Genomic DNA, 24,487 nt, shown 5'->3' on the forward strand with positions numbered 1-24,487 from the left:
CTGTTTTGTTTAATTTTTTTCCAGTGAATACATTGGGCCCTTTGCAGGGCACATTTATTGTTTTAGGCACCATGCAATTTACTAAATGGCAGTCCAGTTATGTAAAATGCTCCCAAAGACCCCTGAGGGAAAACAAAGGAATTAAGTAAACACCTATTGATCATCCTGTAGTTGGTGCTTTCTTATTTGATCAGTCAAGGGCTCAGTCTGAACTGGTCCATCTGATCTGCGATCTATAAAGCTACCGACATTTTTCTGGCTCTCTGGTGGTTTAAAAGGCTAGACAGTAGGAACAACTGCTTTAAACAAAGCCTCATTTTAAAAGAAGCCTGAGTACAGAATGGAATTCAAAGAATTTAGAGGGAGGGGAGGTGAAAGTGGTAAAAAAGAAGGGAAAAAAAAAAAAAGCCCTGGGAAGTTTAAGAGAAGGAAGCACGGGAAGTGGAAGATATATACCATCTGTCCTGTTCTGAGACACAAGACACCAGGATGCTACTTCAGCCAGGATGTATTGAACACCTACTAAGTGCGGGGTTTGTAAAGAGGTGGAGCTTAGGGGTTACGGGGTTTCTCAGGAATGAAACACGATTCTTAGGTCAAGAAGGAATGGTTTTTCATGCCAGCCAAGAATCTTTATGCAGTTATTAAGTGCCAAAACGCAATGACTATATGACATTTCACTCAAATACTGAGAACAGAAAATCTTGTCCTGAGTAATTCATTTTGAAATCCCACGTTAAAAATGGTGGTAACAAATTAATACTAAAGATAAGACTGAGAAAATGTTTATTTCAGAGAAGGAAGCGAGAGGCTCTGGGTTTCGCTCCTGCCATTCCTCCCCTGTGACCTTCCCATTTCTTAAACAAAATGCCTCATGACCTTAGCCTTTTCGTGTTTGCATTTGACTATTCTGTCGTCTTCCCCCCACGGCCCCTAGTTAATAAGAGGAAAGCCTGAGGGAAGGGAAGGCAACAGGAAGTTTGAAGCCCTTTACATAGGAAGTGGTTCAGATGCTGGCCTGAAGAAAAGTGGGAACTTAGAGGAGAGGTTGAGTATAGAAACGAATCTCTGGGAGATTTTGGTAGCTGACTGTATTTTGAGATCTAGGATTAGGGAACAGATGAAGCTAACAGCAAGGTTTCTAGCATGGAGGCTGGAAGAATGACAGCAACACAGAAAAAAATGGGATAGTTGTAATGGGTTAGCTGGTGTGGAAAGTCGGGTGTTGAGAGCAGATAGAAGGAGCTGCCCTTTGGCAAACTGTATGTAAGAGGCATTGTCTTAGAGTCAGTTGGAAATGTGGACTGGGGAACATCTGAAATCCTGGAAATACGTGTTAAACAGACTGTTATAGCAGGAAACAAGGCTGGATACTACTAAAATGTGGCCTCTTGTGTGGGTTAAAGGCTGTGTTTATTCAATTTTTATTGTACATCATGCAGCCTAAGTATTTATTAAGCACCTACTTGCTGTTTGAAGGGTACATATTTCCCACCCCTGATAAGACAGCTAATGAGTCTTCAGGTTGAAATGCAGCCAAATATGTCCCCCATGGGAATCTGATGAATGTGTTTATTGTGTCTTTAGGTAGCATTCTGGGTTATGGTTGAGAATATTTGGGAGAGTTATATAGACCAATGTCACTGGCGATACAAATATGAATGAAAAATGTTATCATTATCATTATTTATTAATATTAGGTTTTTGTTATTGTTAACATTTATTGTGTATTTACTAATTTCCAGGAGCCATTTTGATTGCATCGGCTCATTGAGTTTTGGTAAAAACCCTATGACGCAGGAGAGTGCTATTTTTATCTTCCTCACAAGAATGAGAATGTTGAGTCTCGAAGAGGTTGAGGCACATTCCAAAGGTCACACAGCCAATAAGAGACTCCAGGGCCTCCAGCCCAGTCAGTGCAATTTTAGAACTTTTGCAGATGTGCCTGTATGAAAAAGAAATAAAGTATAACAAGTAATATATCTACTAATTTTGCCATGTATAACTAGAAAGACTCTCAGATTGCATATTCTAGGTTGCTGGAGGTCATTTTGTCACTTCTATTTTGTGACAGGTTAGAGAAGTAATGCCCTACTGGGGGAAATTTTACTCCCCAGGGACTTTAGCAGTGTGTGAAGACGTTTTTGGTTACCATAACTGGGAGATGGGTGCTACTAGATTCTGGTGGTAAGAGTCAACGATGCTGCTACCACCCTATAATGAACAGGACAGCCCCAGCAACAAAGAACTATCCAATTCGCTTAGTCAATAGTGCCAACCAAGGTTGAGGCCCTGGATTAGAGTAAAATAAAGGGAATCTTGACTGTGCAGTGTGAGACAGTGGTGGCTGAGTCTTGCTAACAAAGTATTTTTCACTGTGAAGAAGCAAGCTTGGGAAAGAGGAAAGAGATGAGATCGATTCATTTGTTTGTTTATTAATAGAATCACTATCTACAGTGTGATTTCTTGTTTTTTTTTTACTTGATTTTAGAGAGAAACAGAGACAGAGACGTCGGTTTGTTGTTCTATGGATGCGATCACTGGTTGGTTCTTATAGTAGTGTTTGCCTTGGCCAGGGTTGTCTCAGAAATTGTGCTGGAGAGTGATGCTGAGGAAACAATATAAAGAAGTTGCTTTGGAGAAAAGGAGGAAACAAGAAATAGAAATGAACCAAAGATGATTGGCTATTAAAGGGGTGCTAGGCAGAGCTTTGATGTCAAGAGGGAACTGGTTATTTTTTTTTGTTTTTTGTTTTTTTTGTCAAAGAGGAAGATGACATGCTACTTTACGGGTTTAAGCAAAATCACAGTGGACACGCTCAGGGGCCATAGGCTACTGTCAGGAGCACCTGGGAACTTGTCTTTGTCCCATTTATGGCAAACTTTGCTGATCTGAATACAGGGCCAGAGAGGGGAGAAAGCATCAGATTCGTTCTCAGAAGCACACAGAATAGTGATGTATAGAAGTGTGTGCATGTGTGGATTGGAGAGGCCGAGACATGTGCATTGCTTTCGAGGTGCTCTGCTGGCCTGGGACTAGGTGCTGGCTTTGTTTTTCCAGTAACAGCCTTTTCTGTTTCCAGCAGTCCTATGCACCAGCTCCCCACCCCATGGCTCCTCCCAGCCCCAGCACAAACAGCAGCAGCAACAACAGCAGCAACAACAGCAGCGGGGAACAGTTGAGTAAAACCAACCTGTACATTCGAGGCCTTCCACCGGGCACCACTGACCAGGACCTAATCAAGCTGTGCCAACCGTAAGTGCCCTTCTGCTCTCTGCGCCGTTTCTCACCCATGTGCTCGCCCACCTGGGCTCAGACCACACAGCACTGGGTTCTTATTCCCAATACACCCATTCATTGGAGTCTCAGGGAGGAAGGCTCTGTTATGTGAATGGGATTTAAATTTGAGTTTTAAGTCCAGCTTACTTTAGGTGATAAAATCTGGTTACTTCATGATGGGGAAGTGGAGGTTCTTGAGCAGGTATACACGGGCATACTGGCTGACATGCAGGTATTAACCAGAAGGATGACGGTCAAGCATTGAGTTGAGGCCTCAAACCTTAATGGCTGATGGAGTCAGTGATGAATCTCATGAAAATAGTTGTTTTTTCCCCCTGAAATATTAGTGCAAGAAATCACAAAAATGTGGCAGATTTCAGGATGGTTTTCTTCTGTATCGCAAAGATTTCCTGGCAAGTTCTTGGTAAATACCAGTTTGATGGGAACCAGGTAATTGGAGAACTCTAAGGCAAATTCTCTAGTTGCCTTGAAGGCATCTACTTCCAAGTTCAGTAAAGCTATTTTCCACCGAGGCCAAGAACTGCTAAGTAGCTTTATATTTTCTAGGGAATATGGTAGTGATTAAATGCCCTTCCAAAATGGTTTCATTTTTCTCTTATCTACCAACACATATTATTAACTCTCTCATTTCTGTGAACATAAATTAAACATATTTAAAAAGGTGAAAGATTTACATGACCTGAAGAAAAACCAGGGTATAAATTTGACATATTTAAGTTTACCCTCCAAATATAATTAATCATGTATAAAAAATTAAGGATCATAGATTTGTATTTTTGGATTATTGTCTGATGATTTTCAAGTATCAGCTCAGCTATTTGTTATTTTATTGTGCCTTAGCTGGGTATTTTTAAATTAGGGGAAAATATTACTCAAGTTTTCTTTTTCTCTTTTGCAATGCTTTTACAAGAAGGTTGAGAGGATATTTATTTTGTAAATTTTCCAACCTCTAAAATATTGGGAGAGGAAAACAAAGCAGACAGTATTTATTTGTCTTTGTTCTGGTTTTTAAGATTGGGAACAAACATCAAAACAACAGGAAGTGGCAGATAAACCAAAACACAAATACGAAACCCTATAACCAGTTGACTAGGCAGTAAATGGATTAGGGTGGGGACACTTTAAAAAAATTATTTAGAAGCAGTTTTGAAAACAAAATAAAGGACAAAAAGGTGCCGTGACTAAGATGTGACTATGTTAGGTTTTGGTCTATAAAATGTTGAGTTTGAGAATTACAAGGTAAATCACTCATTTTTATTATTTTTTTTGTGGTTCTTGCTGTTAGAAAAATCGAAACCATTTTTAAAAATAAGGTCTTGGAAAATATGAAAGATTGCAGACTTTTATGTTAGAAGCTTCCAACAAAGTATCTCCTGTAATGAAATCTGATGCGAAAAAGAAGGGTAGCTATTAACTTTGTTTTGTATGTGAATCTCATTCATAAAAAAATATTGGGTGGCACAGAAAGATTGTTTCCCATTTATAAAGCTCTGCTTTATACTAGTCAGAGCACTCGTTGCAACACAGGTTTCTGGGGCCCAAGACGTTCTGCTTCACTCAGCCTGGGGAGGAGCCCAAGCATACCCACTTCTCACAGGCTCCATGGGGTTGTTAATATTGGTGGATTTGGGGAGATGCATGTCTCTCTACAATAATAGGAAGATCACTGACTATTTCTTATGCATAAAATTTCACTTAATATATGAAGATTGTTGAGTTTGACTTCTGTGTATTACAACCTGTACAGCTACCATATGATCTTAGGGCAGATCACTGAGCCTTAGTATCCCCTTATATGAGGAGGTTACCTGTAATATCGTATGTGCTGGAGGTGGGTATGTGCTGGAGCCGCCTCTCATTAGTGCCCTAGAACCAATTGTTAAAGATTCTGGAATTCTATGAATGATTCGTTACAAACTCAGTATCTTGAAGCTGGCCATGGTGGGAGTATTTATATCACAATAATAAGGGAGCCCTACAAATCAGAGCTTTCAAAAAATTCTCTCTCTCTCTCTCTCTCTTTTTTAGAAAGAGCTAGTTTGTAAACATACCACTGATAGAGTATTATACTATAAAATTCTGTATTAATGTCTGTTTCTGCAAAAAAATGTTGCCAGAAATATATAAATGAAAATTACTACCTAAAAGAGCCTGTATTGGCATTTTAATTTAGGAAAGAGATTTAATGATATAGAAACTTTATTTTGGAGAAAATAAGTTTTGTTAATGTTTGCTATGTGATTGGAGAAATTTAAAGAACGTTAAGTGCACAGAGGGTAATGGTTACTTGTTCATATTAATTTTTGCTAGCTAATAATATGTGGCCCATGCTATTGTTATTATAAAAATGTTTATGGGTTCTCCAGCTACTGATGTGGTCTAGCCCTGGGGTTTATTGCTTAGATTTGTTTTTCTGTAGAATCTTACAGAACTAACATGACCAGGCAATGGGAATGTAGTAGAAATAGTTGCGCACTAAGATCTCAGTTTCACTCCTGGCTGTGCCATCAGCAAGGTACTGGCCGTAGACAAACAATTTGTCCCTTCTTAACTTTGGTTTCCATCATGTATAAAATAATCTATTGGAACTTGATAATATTTTAAACTTCTTTTATCCTAAAATTCTGACCTTTTACTGAGGACCTCATGAGTCAGTAATAACACCTGGTTCTGGGCCACCTTTTATGTCTTTCAGCAGGTCCCTGGTGAAGAGTTGTTGGGGCTACAACCTAAACAGATACAGCTACCTGGATATGACCTAATGGGTAGGGATGCATTTGGCACGAGGCCAGTGCAGATCACGTATAAAATCCTGTTTTGTCTCAGATAGTGTTGGTCTCTCACATTGCTCTTTACTACTTTACATTAGCAGTCTTTTGAAGGTGCAGATCATTTTGCATTTTGATCACTCATCCAAGACTTTAATTTCATCTACAAAACAGATACTGTTTTGTTGGTTTAAATGAACTTGCTATAAGGATCAATTTTCCATGTTTATTTCTATGAAATTATAAGTATTTTAGAGTTAATATTATCTTATAACATAGAAAATACAATATTTGCTTATCTCCACAGTAATAAAATGATAGAAAATAGAGATATACAAAAAAGGGCATATAGATATATCAAATTATCTGGAATTTAAATGCAATGTTCATATTAATACCAATGAATAGCGAGAAAATGATATTAAAGGAAAGCAATTGCATTATTTCACAATGAATAACCTGCGAGCAAATTGTTAGGTGTTCCATTCACATTCATCACCAAAGCCCTTATGTTTGAATTGCAAATAAAGTAAAAGAAATGAAGACAAGACTGAAAAAATAATGGATGTGACGAGTGACTTCACTCCATGGAAAATCTCCAGATAGACCTATGTTTTGAATGAATACATTACATTGTGTGTCTTGTAGGAGATGCCTTGTAATGCCTTCATCTTGAGAATTCTCAAGGACCTTTATTGTGTTTTCAATGAAGAAATATTTACAAAGCACCTCTGTTGCATGCCAGATACTGGCCTTGTTTTAGCAGAGCTTATACTCCCCTAGGAAAAACAGACCATCAATTAAATAATCATATAATTTGATTTAAAATTGAAACTATAAATGCAATAAGTGAGCATGGAACTAAGAGTCTTTGTAACATGAGATTATACCTGGATAGGGCCATGAGCAAAGGCATCTTTGAGAAAGTGACAGCTGAGCTAAGATGAGAAGGAGGAATTGGTCTGACTAAGTAAAGAAGGAAGGGAAGGACCTTCCAGGTAGAAGGAAATTCATGTGTGTGGATCCAGTGGCTGTGGGGAGGGCAGCAAAGATGAAAGGGTTGCAAATAAAGCCAATGTGGTTATAGCAGAGAGACAGTGTTGGTGTATGGGGTGATATAAGCTGGAAACATGGAGAGGAATAAGGGGATGATCTCTGTGTGTATCATGTGAGGAGCTTTTTTAAATTCTAAGAGCAATGGAGGAAATCACTGAATTGTTACAGACAGGAAGGTAACACAGAATTTGTTTCAAAAAGATAACTCTACTGGCAGAATAGAAAGAGAGGATCCCATGAGTGAAATCAAGGAAAAATCAGAGTAGGAAGAGGTGAAAAGCAACCTGGAAGAAGAATAATTCATGGTCAGAGAATCAAGCATGAGAATTAATAATTATGGTGGTAGCAAAATGATGTGTGCTGAAATATATCTTCTCTCATATGCATTTATTTGTGGATTAAGAAGCAATATCTACAGGAGAAGCAATAATTCGAGAGGCAATTACCAAATGAACCCCCAAAGAAACAGTGAAGTAGCACAAAATAGGACCCAACTCATTGATTTTTAGTCTCTTTTTCTTACCCAGTCATGTGTGTGTCATCAATATACTATTAAACAGTCAATGTCTGCCACATTAAAAGCGCTAAAGGCAAATGCAGTGGACATGGGGGTTAGGGTAACATGGGGGTTAGGGACACTATCCCCTATGTAGTCCAACATCTGCATGTAATTTGGACTTAGCTACTGATAGCCAACTGTTGACCAGAGCCTTACTAATCACATAAACAGCCGATTAACACATATTTTGTATGTTAATGCATTATATACTTTATTCTTACCAAAAGTAAGCTAGAGAATAGAAAATGTTACTAAGAGAAACATAAAAAAAGAGAAAAGACTTTTATAGTACTCTACTGTATCTATCAATATCATAAGCTTATCATTTGTTTATAAGATAAATTATCTGTCATTATCTATGTCAATATTGTCATGCATGATAACAGAACACTGTAGATATTGCATGTATAACTAACACTAGACATCAAAAGTGAAAAGATGATGTAGAAAAGAAATTCATATTTATTTACAGGTATAGTGATCGATAACCAAGAAACAACAGTATGTTACTTTGTGGTAGTCCAGTGTAATCAATATGATTGCTTCAGTGGTAGTAAGACAATTTCAAAAAATTTTCCAAGTATTTCTTAAAAAAATTTTATGTATGCGTTGTCCTGTGTGGTTTAAACTTAAGAAGTGCAAGGGATAAAATTTTCATACTGTAATTATTTTTCACATATTAAGCTACATTTTCCCCCTCAAAGAAATTGGAAACCTATCATACGATTGTAAACACGCCCTTGAAAGACATTGAAATTACCCTTAAAAACTAACACCACACATTTAACATAATGGACTGAATTTTAAATGGACAGAAAAATCATTAATGTGTTTAGATTTTCCAGGTGAACAATACCTTTTACCTAATCAGTCTCATGACTTGCAGGTTTTAACAAACACGATGCTTTCAGAAAGCCCCAGGTGGACATTGCCCCCACTCGCACATAATTAACTCATCTAGAGCTAACAACAACCTGACGCAGGTACAGAGTGAAGTGTTCCTCCGTAGCAAAGTGAACACGATGCTGCGAAGGCCGCTGGAAGCAGGATGAAGGCAAAGGAGCGATGCTCTTGGATAGGTGCACACACATTGCTAATCATCGCCAGGAAAGCAGGAAGTCAGCTGCCCTGCCTTTCATCTTTCTGTAAAGGTTCTCCTTGCTCAAGCTCTGACACCCGAGCACTGCTCCTTTTACAGTGAAGCTCTAAACATCACTTTAACATTTAACAAGAGAGGAGAAATGCCCACAGTGAAACGGGAGAACTAAGCGGGAGTGTTTGTGCTCCGGAGCAGAGGGTCTGCCGAGCTAATCTCCCAGACTTTGACCCGCCCCTTTTGGACGTCTCGTTAAGGTGAGCGAGGGACGCTGAATAGCTGAAGAGCTGATTCAAGTGCCATCTGGCCCCTGAGTGCAGAATCCATTATACGTGGTGTCAGACAGTTTTGACAAATGCACCAACACAATCAAACCTTTTATCAATTTAAAAGTAACCTTGTCACTGTAATCTGTCAAACCGTGCAGATACAACTAAAGAAAACAAGTCATCATGCACTTCCAAGTAACGGAGTAAATAAGAAAAATATGACTGGAAATTCTTTTGAGTTCCTTCTTACTGTGTCATTGAGGATTTAAAAGTTCCCTCTAATAAGACCCGGGGAAATTTATTAGGAGCTTTCTTCTGCGAGTCGGACTCACATTACGCAGCTGCTTTTGAGGTGCCGTAAATCTGTGTGGTGGCTGGTGTGAGTAGAAAGTGGATTTGAGGATCTTTGAACCCTGCCTTTGTGTAATTTAAATGAGAGAGTGCCTTTAAGGCCCAAACTAGATGTCTGAATCTATAGAGTCGGCATAGAGCTGACACTTGGATACATATATGAGTTCAGACTTAGGTACAGTTATATTTGCCAAGTATGTGTTACAAACCAGACATAGTTTGTAATTAATAAATGCCTAACAATAAATTTTAATTTATATGTATTATTAACAACACTTATTGTGTAAGTATTACACACCATGTACTCTGCTAAAATTTTATATTATCTTATTTAACACTCCAAACAACCCTATGAGGTGGGAGAAATAATTACTAAGTAATAGTTGAGTAAATTGAGGCTCAAAGGGTTAAGGGTCTTGTCCAAGTTTACACAGCCACCACGATTCCAAACCCAGGTCTTACTTCAAAGTGTTTATTCATATCCATTAAAACATTGCCCTGGCTGGTGTAGTTCAGTGGATTGAGCACAGGCCTATGAACCAGGTGATTGTGGTTCGATTCCCAGTCAGGGCACATGCCTGGGTTGCAGGCCAGTTCCCAACAGGGGACTCACGAGAGGCAACCATACATTGATATTTTTCTCCCTCTCTCCTTCCTTTCCCCTCTAAAAGATAAATAAATAAAATCTTTTAAAAAAAACAACTCCCCTTAAAAAAACATTTATTAAATGAGAACGAGAGTAGCGTAAGTCACCAGTCTCAAATCCATGGCTGCCCCTGAGAATCCCTTGAGGAGCTTTAGAAAATACTGATGCCTGAATTTCACTCCCGAGGAGTCTGATTTAACCAGTATCGGGTCAATTTAGACACCGAACATTTTGCAGTCTTGTTTAGGTTATTGTAGTGTGGAACGAAGTTTGAAAACCCCCAGAGTAATTGCTGCCCACATTAATCAGAAAACTTAATTTTCTCCTTTGTCTTAACTTCCTTACTCTGACTTCCTTAAAATCTGAAAATTTCATAGGGGCCACTAATTTGATTGTAATTAACCCTAAGACTTAAAAATAAAATTTATTAAAATAATTTTACAATGAATTAGACTTTCTGATAACAAAAGTGGATATTTAGGTTTATACGTGAAAAATCAAGGACCGAGGTTTAGATTTATATGTGAAACATCGAGACCTAGAAGAGGTCTCAAAAATTGCTTTAAGAATGTGCTTAGAAGGATCTAATTTTCTTTCTTCATGTGATTTTCATAAACCAAGCATTTCTTCAGCATTTCATTTTTAATAATGTTTGCATTTAATGGAGGATTAAACTAGAATCCCTTCCTATTTTGACTCATGTTAGTCAATTTCTCTCTCTCTTCATATATATGTATTTCTTTTTTCTTATAAACTATAGTCTATTAAATATAAATCTAGTGACTCATAAAAATTAGCAGCATTTGGGGGCATCCTAGAAATTATTGTCCCAGTGATTCATTGACCATTGATTCATGGTTGTTTTCACTACTTTGGGTGAAGAAGAGTCTGCCGAATGCCCATGGTTTCTTGAAAATCTATTTATTGTAATTGCTGATAGCTGATAACAGTCTTCTATGTTTGTCCTAGAAATGGATGTGAGAAATAAACATGAAAGCGCCAGGTACCTTAGGTAGCTATGATGGTGGTAGCACACATGCAGAAAGGGGCCATGGGAAAGGGTACGTTCAGCAGTGCCTGGATGTGCCAAGTAAAGTGCTGCAGACCTAGGAGAAGTGGAATGTCAGGCAGATTTGCTGTGTACCTGCAATTCTGAGAGATTTGGGGGTCAAAGGCAGGTCTCTGGCAAGTTCACATGGCATCTTGGTTTTCAGGGTGCCTAGTGGTCTTTTAGTTACCAAATCTAGCTACTTTGTTAGGCCTCATTTTATTCAATCTCTCCTTTACTTGACCCTGTACACCTCTCCTTTATTCTCTAAACTTTTTTCCTCCTTGGGTATCCTGTCCAGCTCTCTGGGGTCTCCTCCTGAGCTTTTGTAGATTCTTTTTTCCAACTTATTTTCCTCTATTTACCTCGGGAATGTTTTGGTGTTTTCCAGAGGGCTGACCTCCTCTCTTCTCACTCCACACGCTATCTGTTCTTCTGTACTTAAATGATTCTAACTATTCTGATGGTTATTAAATCTATATCTCTACCTCATGCAGATGTTTCTTCTACTCCTAGGTGCATCTCCCATTATTCCCTGGACAATTCCAAGCTTGAATCTTAAGAGCTATCAAACTTGATGTCATGAAAAGATTATTCTTGGAATTGTTGTTTTTCAATGTTTTTTTTTTTTTTGGTCAGTGAATTGCACCATTATCCATACAATCATGAAATACACACACACACACACACATACCCACACACACACAAACCAACCTGGAGTCACACTTTTCCCCAACCTAGAAACAGTTTCCAAGATACATAGATTTCTATTACTTGGTGTTAATAGTATCCAACATGTCTTCTGTTTCATAGCTGTCATAGTTTATTTACTTATTTATTTGAAAATATTTGTTGAATGTCATATATTTGCCAAGCACTGCAGATAGCTTAAGGACTGGTAAGTCTCTGCATAGGATTTACATTCTAATGATGAGAGACAATAGATGAAGGAATGAATCATTTAAAGAGGTAAATAAGAATGTGCCATTAAAAGGATTAAATGCCATAAAAAGAAGGTTATATGTAAAGGCTGAGAGGTGACTTTGAGATGACAAAAAAAAAAGTTATGCTAAGGCTAAATGGGGGAAATTTTGTTAGCAGAGTATGAAGAATGGGTTTTTTTCCTAGTTAATTTGCTTTTTTTAATTTAACTTTTGTTCAAGTACAGTTTTCTTTCTTGTATTCCCAGCCCTGCACCTCCCCAGTGCTCCCCACCCCCTCCCATCTCCGCCCCCTGTCTTAGTTATTGTCCATGTGTCCTTCATACTTATTCATGTGAGTCCATCCCCTTTTACTCTGTGCTTCTCTCCCCTCTACCCTCTGGACCCTGTCAGCACGTTCTGTATTTCAGTGTCTTTGGTTACATTTTGCTTGCTTGTTTGTTTTGTTGTTTACATTCCTGTTAAAGGTGATATCATATGGTATTTGTCTTTCACTGCCTGGCTTATTTCGCTCAGCATAATGCTTTCCAGTTCCATCCATGATATTGCAAAGGGTAGGAGCTCCTTCTTCCTTTCTGCAGCATAGAATTCCATTGTGTAAATGTACCATAGTTTTTTGATCCAGTCATCAACTGATGGGCATTTAGGTTGCTATCGCTAGCTATCAGAGAGATGCAAATTAAAACCATACTGAGATACCACTTAACACCAGTCAGAATGGCTATCATAAACAAAGAAACAAACAAGTGCTGGAGAGGTTGTGGGGAAAAGGGGACCCTAGTTCACTGTTGGTGGGATTGCAGACTGGTACAACCACTATGGAAAGCAGTATGGAATTTTCTAAGAAAACTAAAAATGGACGTGCCTTTTGACCCAGCAATTCCACTGCTAGGAGTATATCCTAAGAACCCTGAAACACCAATCCAAAAGAACCTATGCACCCCGATGTTCATAGCAGCACAATTTATAATTTGCTTTTTTAAAAAAAGTTATTCTTGCTATTATATAAAGAATGGATTTTAGTGGCATATAAGAGAGGCCAGCAGATGAACAAGGAGGCTGTTGAGGAAGTCCAGGAAGGGGGTGGGGGTGTCTCGGAGTGGGGTCAGCTGGTGGAGGAGATTAGTTGTGACGGATTCAGGATATGTTTTGGAGATTGTTTTGACAGACATTACTGATGAATTGAACATGGCAGTAAGGTTAAGTGGAAGAGAAGTTAGGGATTATGATAAGATTTGGGGTTTAGTATATAGAGAATATAGAGTCATTGAATAAGTAAGGAGGATTGTGGAAGAAGCAATTTTGGGTGAAGATGTATCAGGAGTTCCTCTCAGTCCTATTATATTTTAGGTCCTCTTCGACATCTAAAATGATATTGCAAGTTAGCAGTGTGATATGTGGCTGGTTTCCAAAGCAGAGTTTCCATTAAAATATTGATATTTAGAATGGGCATCATTAAGCATTACAAATGGCATTTAATCACATTGTACTAATACAGTAATATAGTGCCTCATATGTGCTAAACATTATTGTAAGTATTTTGCATGTAAGTACTTTGTAAAATATGCATTAACTCATTTATAATTCATGAGAACCCCCTATTTTAAAGATGAAAAATTAACAACACAAAGAAGTAAAGTACCTTCCCAAGGTTACATAACTAGTACTTGCCAAGTCAAGTGTTTAAATGAAGACATTTGGTTTAATAGTTTCCTCTCTTAATTATGATGCATACATAGAGTATATATGTAGCAATAAAAGAAAAGTGGTCATACTACTCAATATTCTGAAGTTCTGAGATGGAGACAAGAAAAAATATTTGTGAAGGAATAACCAATGAAATAGAGGAAATCGAAAAAAAGCAGAAGAGTGTGATATTACAGAAGCTGGAAGAAGAAAGTATTTCAAGAAGTCAGAATAATCAAATGTGTTGAATACTATTGAGAAATTAGGAAATGCACCAACAGAAAAGTTACACTTGGATGTGACAACATCAAGGTCATGGGCAAGTTTGACCAGGGCAGTCTTTGCAGATGGGTGAAAGCTGAACAACACGGTGGGCCTCAATTCAGGAGCATTACCTGACAGTCCTTCCGAATGGAAATGTCTGTCTCTCCTTTGTGCCCAAACTGTATGTAAATTGTTGTCTTTTCTAAAAATTTTCCTACTGACTGTCTGGTTTATTCATTCTCTCTCTCTCTCTCCTTCCTTTTCTCCTCCTGTCTTTCTGTCCCTATCATTTATCTCTTGTGCATCTCTATCATTTCTGTCTATCTCTATTTCTCTCTCAATCACTGTCTCTTTAATCCTCCTTTCTTCTCTCTCTCACCTTTCTTAACTTTTGAGGACAGTAGATTGTTCTTACTCCTTTTTGTACATCAATGCCTAGCACAGTTCCAGGTGCTTAAGGGGTAACTGATACATATTTAATAACTGAATGGAGCCTGCATTCATCAGTACCATCAAAATGATTTTACTGGACTTATAAGCCTTATTCTGGGGTAGACCCTTGAGTTCACCGTGGGAAACATAGGAAGCAGGGCTTTGTCATAGGCACTGCATTCCAGTTGTACCACTGGAGTGAAAGAAGAAATGTGTTGAATACCAAGCTCTTTTACTGTGTAGATTCTAAGGAGAGTTTTAGAGGGAAGCCTCAGGATAACTTGAGTCACATGTATTTAAGGAACTGAATAGGGATCAATAATTTGCTTACTCACTCAGTATTGCTACCGAGACAGGAAATAACCATTTACTCCTGCCTGAGTGATCAAGTCTCGGCTGTCAGGCAGATCACCCCGAGCCACTGACTGCTAATTCCATACCCAATGCAAAGTAGTCTGTGTTAATGGAATGGTGTTCCCTGGAAGTTGTTTTGGCTTTGGAATTTTCCGACAGGTTTCTCTTTTCGGCCAAATGACTTCTGCGGCCACGTTATAAGAGACTATTGAAAAACACACAAGAAAGTGTTCCCTGGAAATATGCCATATTTGTCATATTAAAAATGACAGCATTTCATCTGAAAATTGGCAGTGGTATGATTTGTACACTTTATTTAATCATATGATTGAGATTAAGTTATAGTTACATTTTAGTCTTAAAAGAAAGTTTGAAAAACATGTGTTTTACTTTTTATCTGTTATATTCCTCATATCTCTGACACAATGGTGTCTCTTGATAAATGAGTATTTTGTTTTGTGCCGTAAATATGCCCCTGGCATTTTTGTAAATAGATTTGTTGTTTAGTTTTTAAATCAACCTTATTGAGGAGTAAAATTAAATATGCTCATTTTAAGTGTAGGACTTGATGAATTTTGACAAACATAGACCCGTATGTAGTCAGCATGACAATCAAGATATAAAACATTTCCATCATTCTAAAAGCTGCTTAAAAATACAATCACAGGATCACAATTTAAAGTCTCATACTTATAAAGACAAGGGGGTGGCATCATACCATGAGAATAGCAAAGAATTTTGAGTCAGTGGTGGGCTATAGTTAACCACTCACTAGTTGTGGAAACTTGGTAGAGTCATATAGCCTCTGAGCCATTGGCGACTGATACATATTAAATCTTTAATAAATGCTAGTTATTTTTATTCATTTATACAATGTAAAAGGCTTTTCTGCCATTCACATTTATATAACAGGACTAAAGTAGGTGGAATTCACTTCTATTTTTTAAGGGTTCTGCATTCAAGCAAAGCATATATTTTGGTATTTACATTATTCCTGTCTTTTTTCATCTCTACACAATGACAAAACCTTATATTATCCTATACTGTTTTGCAATCTTATTGCTATCTGTTGTGTAGTGGTATATTTTTACTATAAACTTTACAGTATCAAGACAAACACATATGATCTGGATTCTATCTAAAAGATAAAAATTCAAATATAGTGCAAAACAAATTGAAAAACATTTATAGTTGTAGTGTGTAAATATGGCATAATAATATGCATTTTAAAATAAAATGGAAGTTTTGGAGCCAAACTAATGACAAGCCTTTGAGCTCCTGAATGTAGATAGTAAAGCTGTTTAAAACAGTAATCTTGCCAATGTGCATAAATTAATGGTATTCTGATATCACTCCGGTTTTATTGCCGAGTGAACAGGTTGAGTTTGGTTTTAGCTGGAATTAGTTCTTAGGAACTAAATTTTCTTACAAAGTCTACATTTAAAAAATGTTGCCTCAATGTAGTAAACACTTTTGAAATTTTGGGGCTAACTAGAGATGTTTATTTATTTAAATAATTATACTAAAGTTAGAATTAGGGATGCATATGCTGAAAATATCAATTATTAAACTAGTCTTTCATGGATATATAAATTCAGATGCACGTCACACTTGCTTTGGGTCACTTCTTTCTTGGAAAATACAGAGACCCTGTTATTCCAGTTCCTGACACGGGTAGTCTTGTCCTCTTTTCGTTGGTGTGAGGACCGCTCTAGGTTCCCTCTCAAATCTATCATTTATTTGCTCTGTACCTTTGGGTAAGTTACATACATTTCTCTTTCTATCAAGTAGGTACAGTACTTGTCCCTTCCATTTAGGGCTGTTAAGAGAATTAAATGAGTTGATACGCAGAACATTCAGATAGGGTCTGGCATGGAGTGAGTATTATGCTTATACGAACTTTCCTGTTATAAACGGAAGTGAATTTTCTCCCAGTCTGAACGTTCTGGGAGAAGCTAGTGGTCATCTGATCCAAGGAGATCACAACACACTGGCCCAAGGCCTTCCCAGCCCTGGCATTCTATGATTCTTTACTTCTAGACTTGATCTACATAAACATGATTGCCTTCACTATTCAAGACCCAGACCTCGGTTATGGGTAATTGCTGCCCGGTATAGGAGTTTTCAAAGGCAACTGTGCCAATTTGTTGCATTAAAAATGGAACCTTGCAGATTCTTGCACAGGAATCTGAGGACAAAGAGCTGACCTGTTTCACTGGTTGCTGCTTCAGCATCACAGGGCAAGCTAGAGATGCGATCTGCAGAGGACCTGCATGTCTCGGCATGGAACCATGGCACAGTCACATGGCAAACTCGGTGATCATGGCCATTACCTGCGTGCTTTATTGGATATGCCCTTAGGATACTCTCATGACCACAAACCAGAAAAAAGTCTGTAACAGTGCAAGTAAGAACTAGAAATGAGGTTATCAGAGAACTGTTCAAGGCTCCCCTAGTTTCAAAATGTAATAGAGGAGTCACCTTGTGTGAATAATGGGTGTCACCTCTGAGATGGGGAAAGGAGGCAGATTTCCAGGGAACGCTGTGTGGGGGCAACTTTGCCCACAAAGTACCCCCCACTGTCCACCAGGGATGAAAGTAAAACTACCAAGACATGATCGGCTTGGGGAGGAAAGGTGGTTGGTCCCTCAAAGGAGAAGGGCTAAGAGCCCCTTCCTCAAGGGGCTTTTATTGGGTTCGTTTGCACAAGGCTACAGGTAAGGATCAAACAATACATATCATTCAAAGAACTATGAGGGCTTATTCTCAATCAGGGTCAGATAGCTAAAGAGCCATGAAACTTTGAGGAACAAACTTCTTGCTTGGACCCATATCATTTAAATGAGAGCATTCTAAACAAAGCAGGTTTCACAGAATTTTACATGTTCTTTCTTTTTTTTTTAAATTCTTGTTCAAGTACAGTTTTTTGTCTTGTATTCCCAGCCCCGCCCCACCCCCCAGTGCTCCCCACCTCCCTCCCATTTCCACCCCCCACCTTAGTTATTGTCCATGTGTCCTTTATACTTGTTCATGTGAGTCCTTCCCCTTTCCCCCTGCGATTCTCTCCCCTCTCCCCTCTGGACCCTGTCAGCACCTTCTGTATTTCAGTGTCTTTGGTCACATTTTGCTTGCTTGTTTGTTCTGTTGTTTAGGTTCCTGTTAACGGTGATATCATATGGTATTTGTCTTTCGCCGCCTGGCTTATTTTGCTCAGCATAAAGCTTTATGCTTTTATCATCCATCCATGATGTTGCAAAGGGTAGGAGTTCCTTCTTCCTTTCTGCAGCATAGAATTCCACTGTGTAAATGTACCATAGTTTTTTGATCCAGTCATTTACCGATGGGCATCTAGGTTGCTTCCAACCCTTGGCTATCGTAAATTGGGCTGCTATGTACATGTTCTTTCTTAGGCCTGATCACCCCGTACCCACTGTAGCCGGCAAAGGGCTGCACCACCTTCCCTATCATAGGTTTTCAGGCTTAAGTGGATTAGAGCCAGGAGGCACTTCTCCCAGACAGAAATGGGGACTCGGGCTATGTCAAAAAATAGCTAGGGGGCAAGGATCCATCACTCCTTCTTTGTTGCAACCCTCAAGTCCTTCTATAATGGCCTCCCAAGTGATTGTATCTAGCTTAGGTTGCCCCTCCTTTGAGGGGTCTTACTGGTCTCTGACTATCCAACCATACTTTGGGGGCAGGGGAGGAAGCAGAAGCAGCACTTGCCACCAGAGACAAGCTTTATCTCCTAAATGGCTTGAATTCCAAAGGTCGCTCACTCAATCTTAGCCACAGGGTGGGGTAGGGGGCAGTTACAACTGCTGAAGCCAGGCAGAGTGGTTCCCAACAACGCTGCCCTGCGAGGATCATTTTCTCTGAGCAGAAAGTCATTTGCTATGGACCTTTGTGTGAGCAATGAGTTCTTGGTGCTCTGCCTCATGTGTGTGCAAGGGCAGTGTTTACTAGGTTACAACTTCCACTAATTCTGTGGAAGATGAATGCCTTCACATCCATCGCATATTTGGATTCCAGGGGAAAGGATACCACTCACACTGAGGGCTGAGGTTTTAGTGAGTGCTCTGTGCCGGATACTGTTACAAGCACTTTGTAGGTAGAGCCGTCAGCTCTTTCTGGCTTGTCCTGGACTTCCCCGGTGTCAGCATGAAAGTCCCACATCCTGGGCACTGACCCCCCAGTTCCAGGCAAACCAGGACTCTGCTTACCAGAACTGGACTCATGGTCATTGATCAGGTTTTGAGAACTGCTACTTTAAGTGAAACAATATATAAAATGAAACCAACGTAACCAAAAGCCAGCGATTTTCAACTGGTGTGCCGTGGCACATTGTGCCACAGGAATTTTTAAAACACTCAGTACCTGACTATTGAGTTAGGGACATTGACCTCTTTTCCTTTAGATTGTCAAATGAAACAATGACAACAGCCAACACAGCAGTAGGTGCCTGGTGTGAATGAATGGAAATTATACTTATTATTTTTGTCAGCTTGGCCAAAATAATACATATTTTGGTGTGCTGCACAATTTTAGTAATTAGTTTATGTGTGCCACGAGGTGAAAAAGACCGAAAATCGCAGCCATAAGTGAATGGATAGAAACAAGAGTTAATTCCCTGTGGCGCATCTCTGCTCACAAAAAGCATCACCAGACTTCTAAATCAAAATCCAAAACTGTTCTAATATTCAGCGTTGAAATAAATGTAAGCTGCAGGTACATTGAAGAAAGCTTTACAAAAACAAGCCAGATAATGATTTTTCATCCTACTTATGACACTTCAAGGTCATGGGTGGCTGGGGCCTCTCCTGGCAGCTCGGGGCACGAGGCAGGAGCCAGCCCTGGACAGGACGCCCTTCCATCACAGGGCGCAGCACACACCCGTGCTCATGCAGGCTGGGACACTGCGGATATGCCAGCTCGTCTCGCGTGCACACCTTTGGGATGTGGGAGGAAGTCAGTCTCCAGAAAAAACCCACATAGCTGGGGGAAGAAGTTGCAAACTCCACACAGACAGTCTCCAGCTGGAAATAAATTCGTTCCCCATCAGTGCTACAGCAATACACCATTGAACACAACAACACTGTTTGAGGACCTGCTGTATTGTTTCATTTAACTATTAACCTCTTCCTTTCCCAATGGTCAACTGTTAATTCCCTTCTGCATCCAGGAGAACTGAGGCACAGAGAGGTTGAATCATTGCTGAAGGTTAGAAACGACTGACGTGTTCTAAACGTGGCTGAATGGGAACTCAAAATCGGGCAGTCGTGTCCACTCTCTCAGTCTTACCAGGTTTTTACTATTGGAATAAACACGTACGCTGTTGAATCAGACCTTCTTCACCAAAATGTGGCCTGGAGCATGGGTATTTCAATCCCTATAGATGTAGGGAAAGGGGAAATTATTTCCATATCTTTCTTGGTGACACCAAACTGTATTACAAACTCCAGTCTCATAAATGTCTATCAATGGATGCAAGGGAATGACTTTCTGAGCCACTGCAAGAAAATTAACTATTTGCAAAACTCTGTCAAATCAACATGTCTTTAACGTGCAGTTGACGTAGCCCCTTGCATTGTAACTACTTAAGAAATAGTGTTGAGTGCCTAGTTTGACACAAAACACTTCAGCAAAAGTGTTTTATTTGTGTTAATGTCTTTTTTTATAAAAAGAAGCATGAACAACTCTCAAATTACGATGACATATCCAGAAATATGAAATTATATTTCAAATGAAAGCTGTTATTTCCTGGTTATCAATGTGATATAAATGCCCTTTGATAGAGTTTTATTCCTTCCATCGCTCACTGGCTGCTTAAATTGTCAAGTGTTCTGAGTAGAATAGAATAAAAATTTCTTCACTTTCAGATTTAGAAAAAACAGTCAAATAACAAAAAACGGGATGGTCAGCATGCATTGCCAGCTTCTAATTTTATTAAACAATAATACTAGCAAAACACCTGCTATCTATCATTTACTAGCACATGGGTCTAGCAGCATAACTATTATCACTAGCATTTTTCCAAAGTTTATTTCAATATCAAAAGGGCCATCATCTTAGTGTCAGATGACGAAGTTAGACTTCATCTTGTATGTCAAAAATAGTTGCTAGGTTACAGAAAAGTTATTTACTATATTACTGCATCACATGTGCTTGTGTTTGGGTCCCAGGGTGTCACTTTGTGATGCTATGTTCTGTGGGATGCTGCACAGGGCTATGTTTCCAACGTGCTCCAGAGTTAAATTTTGTGTGTTTGTTTTTTAAAAGACTTTTATTTGTTTAACCTTGAAGAGAGGGAAAGGGAGGGAGAAAGAGTGGGATTGAAACATGGATGTGAGAAAAATTGATCCACTGACTCTCGCACGTACCCCAACCCAGAACCAAATCCACAACCCAGGACTGTGCCCACAGTGGGAATTGAACCGGCGACCTTTCACTTTGTGGGGCAACACCAACCCACTGAGCCACATAGGTCAGGGCCGGAGTTTCATTTTTCACCACAGTCACGGTAGAGTTCCCATTTCACATCCCTGGGTTGACAGAAATGGGAGCAGCACATTTCATGCTATTTCACTCAGTTGAGAGTTTTCTGGGAAACTTAGAGAAGCTGAGAAACCACAGCGCCTGAGCTAAGGCCAAGAAGGCAACAAGCCACAGCAAGCCTAGCATCTGCCTGGTGTGGTCCAGGCAGGGGATTCTCAGATCAGGGGTGGGGACCCACCACCCAGAGTTCCCAACTGGCCAGTACGGAGCAGTCAGAAGTGTGTTTGAGAGGCATCCATTGGGTCTGGGAAAATATGGCCAAGGATCACCCACTAGTGCAGTGGCTGGAAACTGGGAGACCTGAAGCCTTTTCTTAGCTTTGCCACCAAACATCTCCAAGGTATTGGCAAGTCCCTTTATCTACTTGGGCCTCAATCGCCCCTATGATTTATGACCTCCTAGACTCCTGTTATGGAACACATAATTGTTTGATTTCCAGTTCTTTGAGATCCCTGCTCTCTGCTACTGAATAATATAACACGGACTAAAACACTAAACAGTCTTACTGAGTTAGTACATTTGTCATCTCGAGTAAGACATTCAATTTTACCTGGATTTTAGTGACAGTGGTTTCACCTACATTCAAAATCCTATGATTCCTTTGTGCTCAGAACTATTAGGTATTAATGCTAATTGCTAAAACATGAAAATGACTGCAGGCATATTACTCATCTTTTGTTTGAATGCCTCATTCACAGAGGTAACTTTGAAACCTGGAGAAAGGTCGATGCTGTAAGCTTAAATCATAGTGATTGATAGAAAACAAAACAAAATAAAAAATGAAATTGTGGAGGAATAAGGAAAACATGTACTTAATGAACAAAAAATAGTGGGGCAAACCGGAAACTCATGACTAGTTTTTCTAAACAAGTGCTGTGGCCAGTACCCATTAGCACATAACACACGCACGCGTGCACACACACCGGTGTCTATATGCTTGTTAACACTTTTGTATTTGCAGGGATGATGTCTCCTTCATCATTGTATCCCCAACCATTTAGCTCAATGCCTGCCACATGTTAAGTGCCCAATAACAATTTGTGGCATGAAATGTTGTTAACTGTTGGAACTAATTTCAAGATCCTTCTTACATCTTAAACTCCTATCATTTTCACCCCTTAGGACAGAGTGGAAAGAAATTGCATTCTGTAGAACCAGGCTTCATAGGATAACTAATATGTGTTGATCTCCCTTTGTGAATAAAACTTTGAGACCAACCTTTTCATAACTGCAAAACCCTGAGGCACACATAGTTGGAAGGGTATAGGCAGTGATGAAGAAGGTGAAACAAGAAAGACATTCTTATAGGATATTGTCTTACGTACTTTCCAAAATTAGCTCCCCATTATTTCTTAAAGATAGTGAAGACAAAATTTCAGAACATCAGAATAGAGTGATCAGGCAAAAGACCCCTCCATCAACATTTTAGTCTCTCCCAATACAGAATTAAATAACATTCAGTATTAACCACAATGACCTCAACCCTCTGCTTATGGGGTGTTTTCTTTTATTTTCTCCAGGCATTCAAGTAGATCAGGATTCCTCACTTTTTGAGAGGGCAGACATGGTAGGTTTTCCACAAAGCTTCTGCAAGAGGCCAAGTGCCAGCATTGCCTATTTTCCCTCCCGTGGACCAGAAGCGATGGGCAGTGTGCCGGTTCACTCCTGCCCAACGTTGCCTCACTTGAGAGGGGCTAATAGGTACCTGGCTTTTCCTTACCAGTCAGCTTCGACAGGATATAAGCAGTGGTTTTTAGAGACAGTTTATCCCTAACAGTCTTCCGGCATACCACAGTCGTGTACTTGGAGTAACTCCTATGTGAATGGTCTGAACAAATAATGGCGTTAAGTCCAGTGCAGTGGCACAATTAGCTGATTACTTCTGTGTACCCTGGGAAAAAAATCATTAATTGCACAGTGAGAAGTGTGCGGTACATTTTGGGTAAACAGAGACACGTTGGGCTATGAGTCTTTCAGAGGAGATGTTTTCTGGATCCAGATAGGATATCAAATTATACATTTAGGCATGACATCAGACAGACAGGGATTTTCCTCTGTGAGGAACTAGTAGCTTTTGACTGTGCTTTGTATAATAATTCACACCCTAATAGGAAGGGCCTTCTAGGTGAACCTCAACTTATTTGCCTGGCTGTTGTATATTTCATGCACAAGGGTCACTCAGGAGTGTGTGCTTTAGTCCTAATAGACAAAGCACAGATACGCTGTCTTACAATCTGGACCAATGGAAACAAGATGAGGTTGGTTAGTGGCTTATTAACTGCCTCCTGTTTTTAGAGTTTATGATATGATTTTGATTATGAGCATTCTCATATAGTTTACTCTATGATCTAGAATCTACAGCTTCTGCAAATTCTATATGAAAGATCATATTTCTTTAAATGGCTGGGAAAAAGGGAGCTCTGTGATTCCAAATGTCAACATGATGACCAATTACTGTGTTTTGCTGTGCGTATTACGCACCGACATTTTTGTGCACATTATATATGAGATTATCATACCCATTATTATACCTAGGGTATGTAATCATTGTACCCATGTATAATGCACATCTTTATTTTTTCCTCAAAAATTTGGGCAAAGAAGGGTGCATTATACCTGGCAAAATATGGGTAAGTTTTCCTGGCACCCAGCATGCCATAAGCCAGTACTAGCAACACAACTGTTAAATAAACGACAGGTGTTGTTTGCTGTATTTGGTGCAAAGAATTGAAACCAGTCTGGAAGAGCTGGAGAGAAGAAATAGTTTCAGCCATTAAGCCAAGGGGATTAGTCATCATTAACATCCCATCACATTATTTGGCCTTTGTTTGCTTGACTTTCTGTAGAGCATCTAGGTTATGGTTTACAAAAACGTGTAGTAAACATGCAATAAAGTGGACAGAAGTGTTCATTGACACTATCCTTCTGTCGTGCTCAAACCAAGTGTTGAATATTAAACAGGAGAAAGTTGGGGAAAGCTGGGGTTCTATGGAAATGAATGTAAACTTTTGAAGTATGCTTGAATGTACATGTTTTCTGGGTGAAGTTCACATAGCCTGAAAATGGTTTAAAAATTGGTACACAATTTAATGGATTCTTGGATCGACAGCAACCCAATACATGTAATCTTGCTATTAATATGTGTATAAATGGGAGAAAATTTAC

General features: G+C 39.2%; 1 protein-coding gene across 6 annotated transcripts in view; it reads left to right on the forward strand.

Annotated features, from left to right (window-relative positions):
* The first annotated feature begins 3,088 nt into the window (after positions 1-3,088).
* RBMS3 (RNA binding motif single stranded interacting protein 3) overlaps positions 3,089-24,487 on the forward strand; it is a 480,675-nt gene continuing 459,276 nt past the window's right edge. For 3 of the 6 annotated variants that reach the window (XM_037070856.1, XM_037070857.1, XM_037070858.1), the window contains exon 1: positions 3,089-3,255. In XM_037070856.1, coding sequence (XP_036926751.1) covers positions 3,110-3,255 — 146 coding nt within the window. In that variant the 5' untranslated portion in view covers positions 3,089-3,109. The remainder of the gene's footprint in view (positions 3,256-24,487) is intronic. The other 3 variants (XM_037070853.1, XM_037070854.1, XM_037070855.1) reach the window with 1 other exon arrangement.

This window comes from Sturnira hondurensis, unplaced genomic scaffold (genome assembly GCF_014824575.4).
Source record: "Sturnira hondurensis isolate 20B ecotype Veracruz unplaced genomic scaffold, ASM1482457v3 Scaffold0019006, whole genome shotgun sequence".
Taxonomy (NCBI): Eukaryota; Metazoa; Chordata; class Mammalia; order Chiroptera; family Phyllostomidae; genus Sturnira; species Sturnira hondurensis.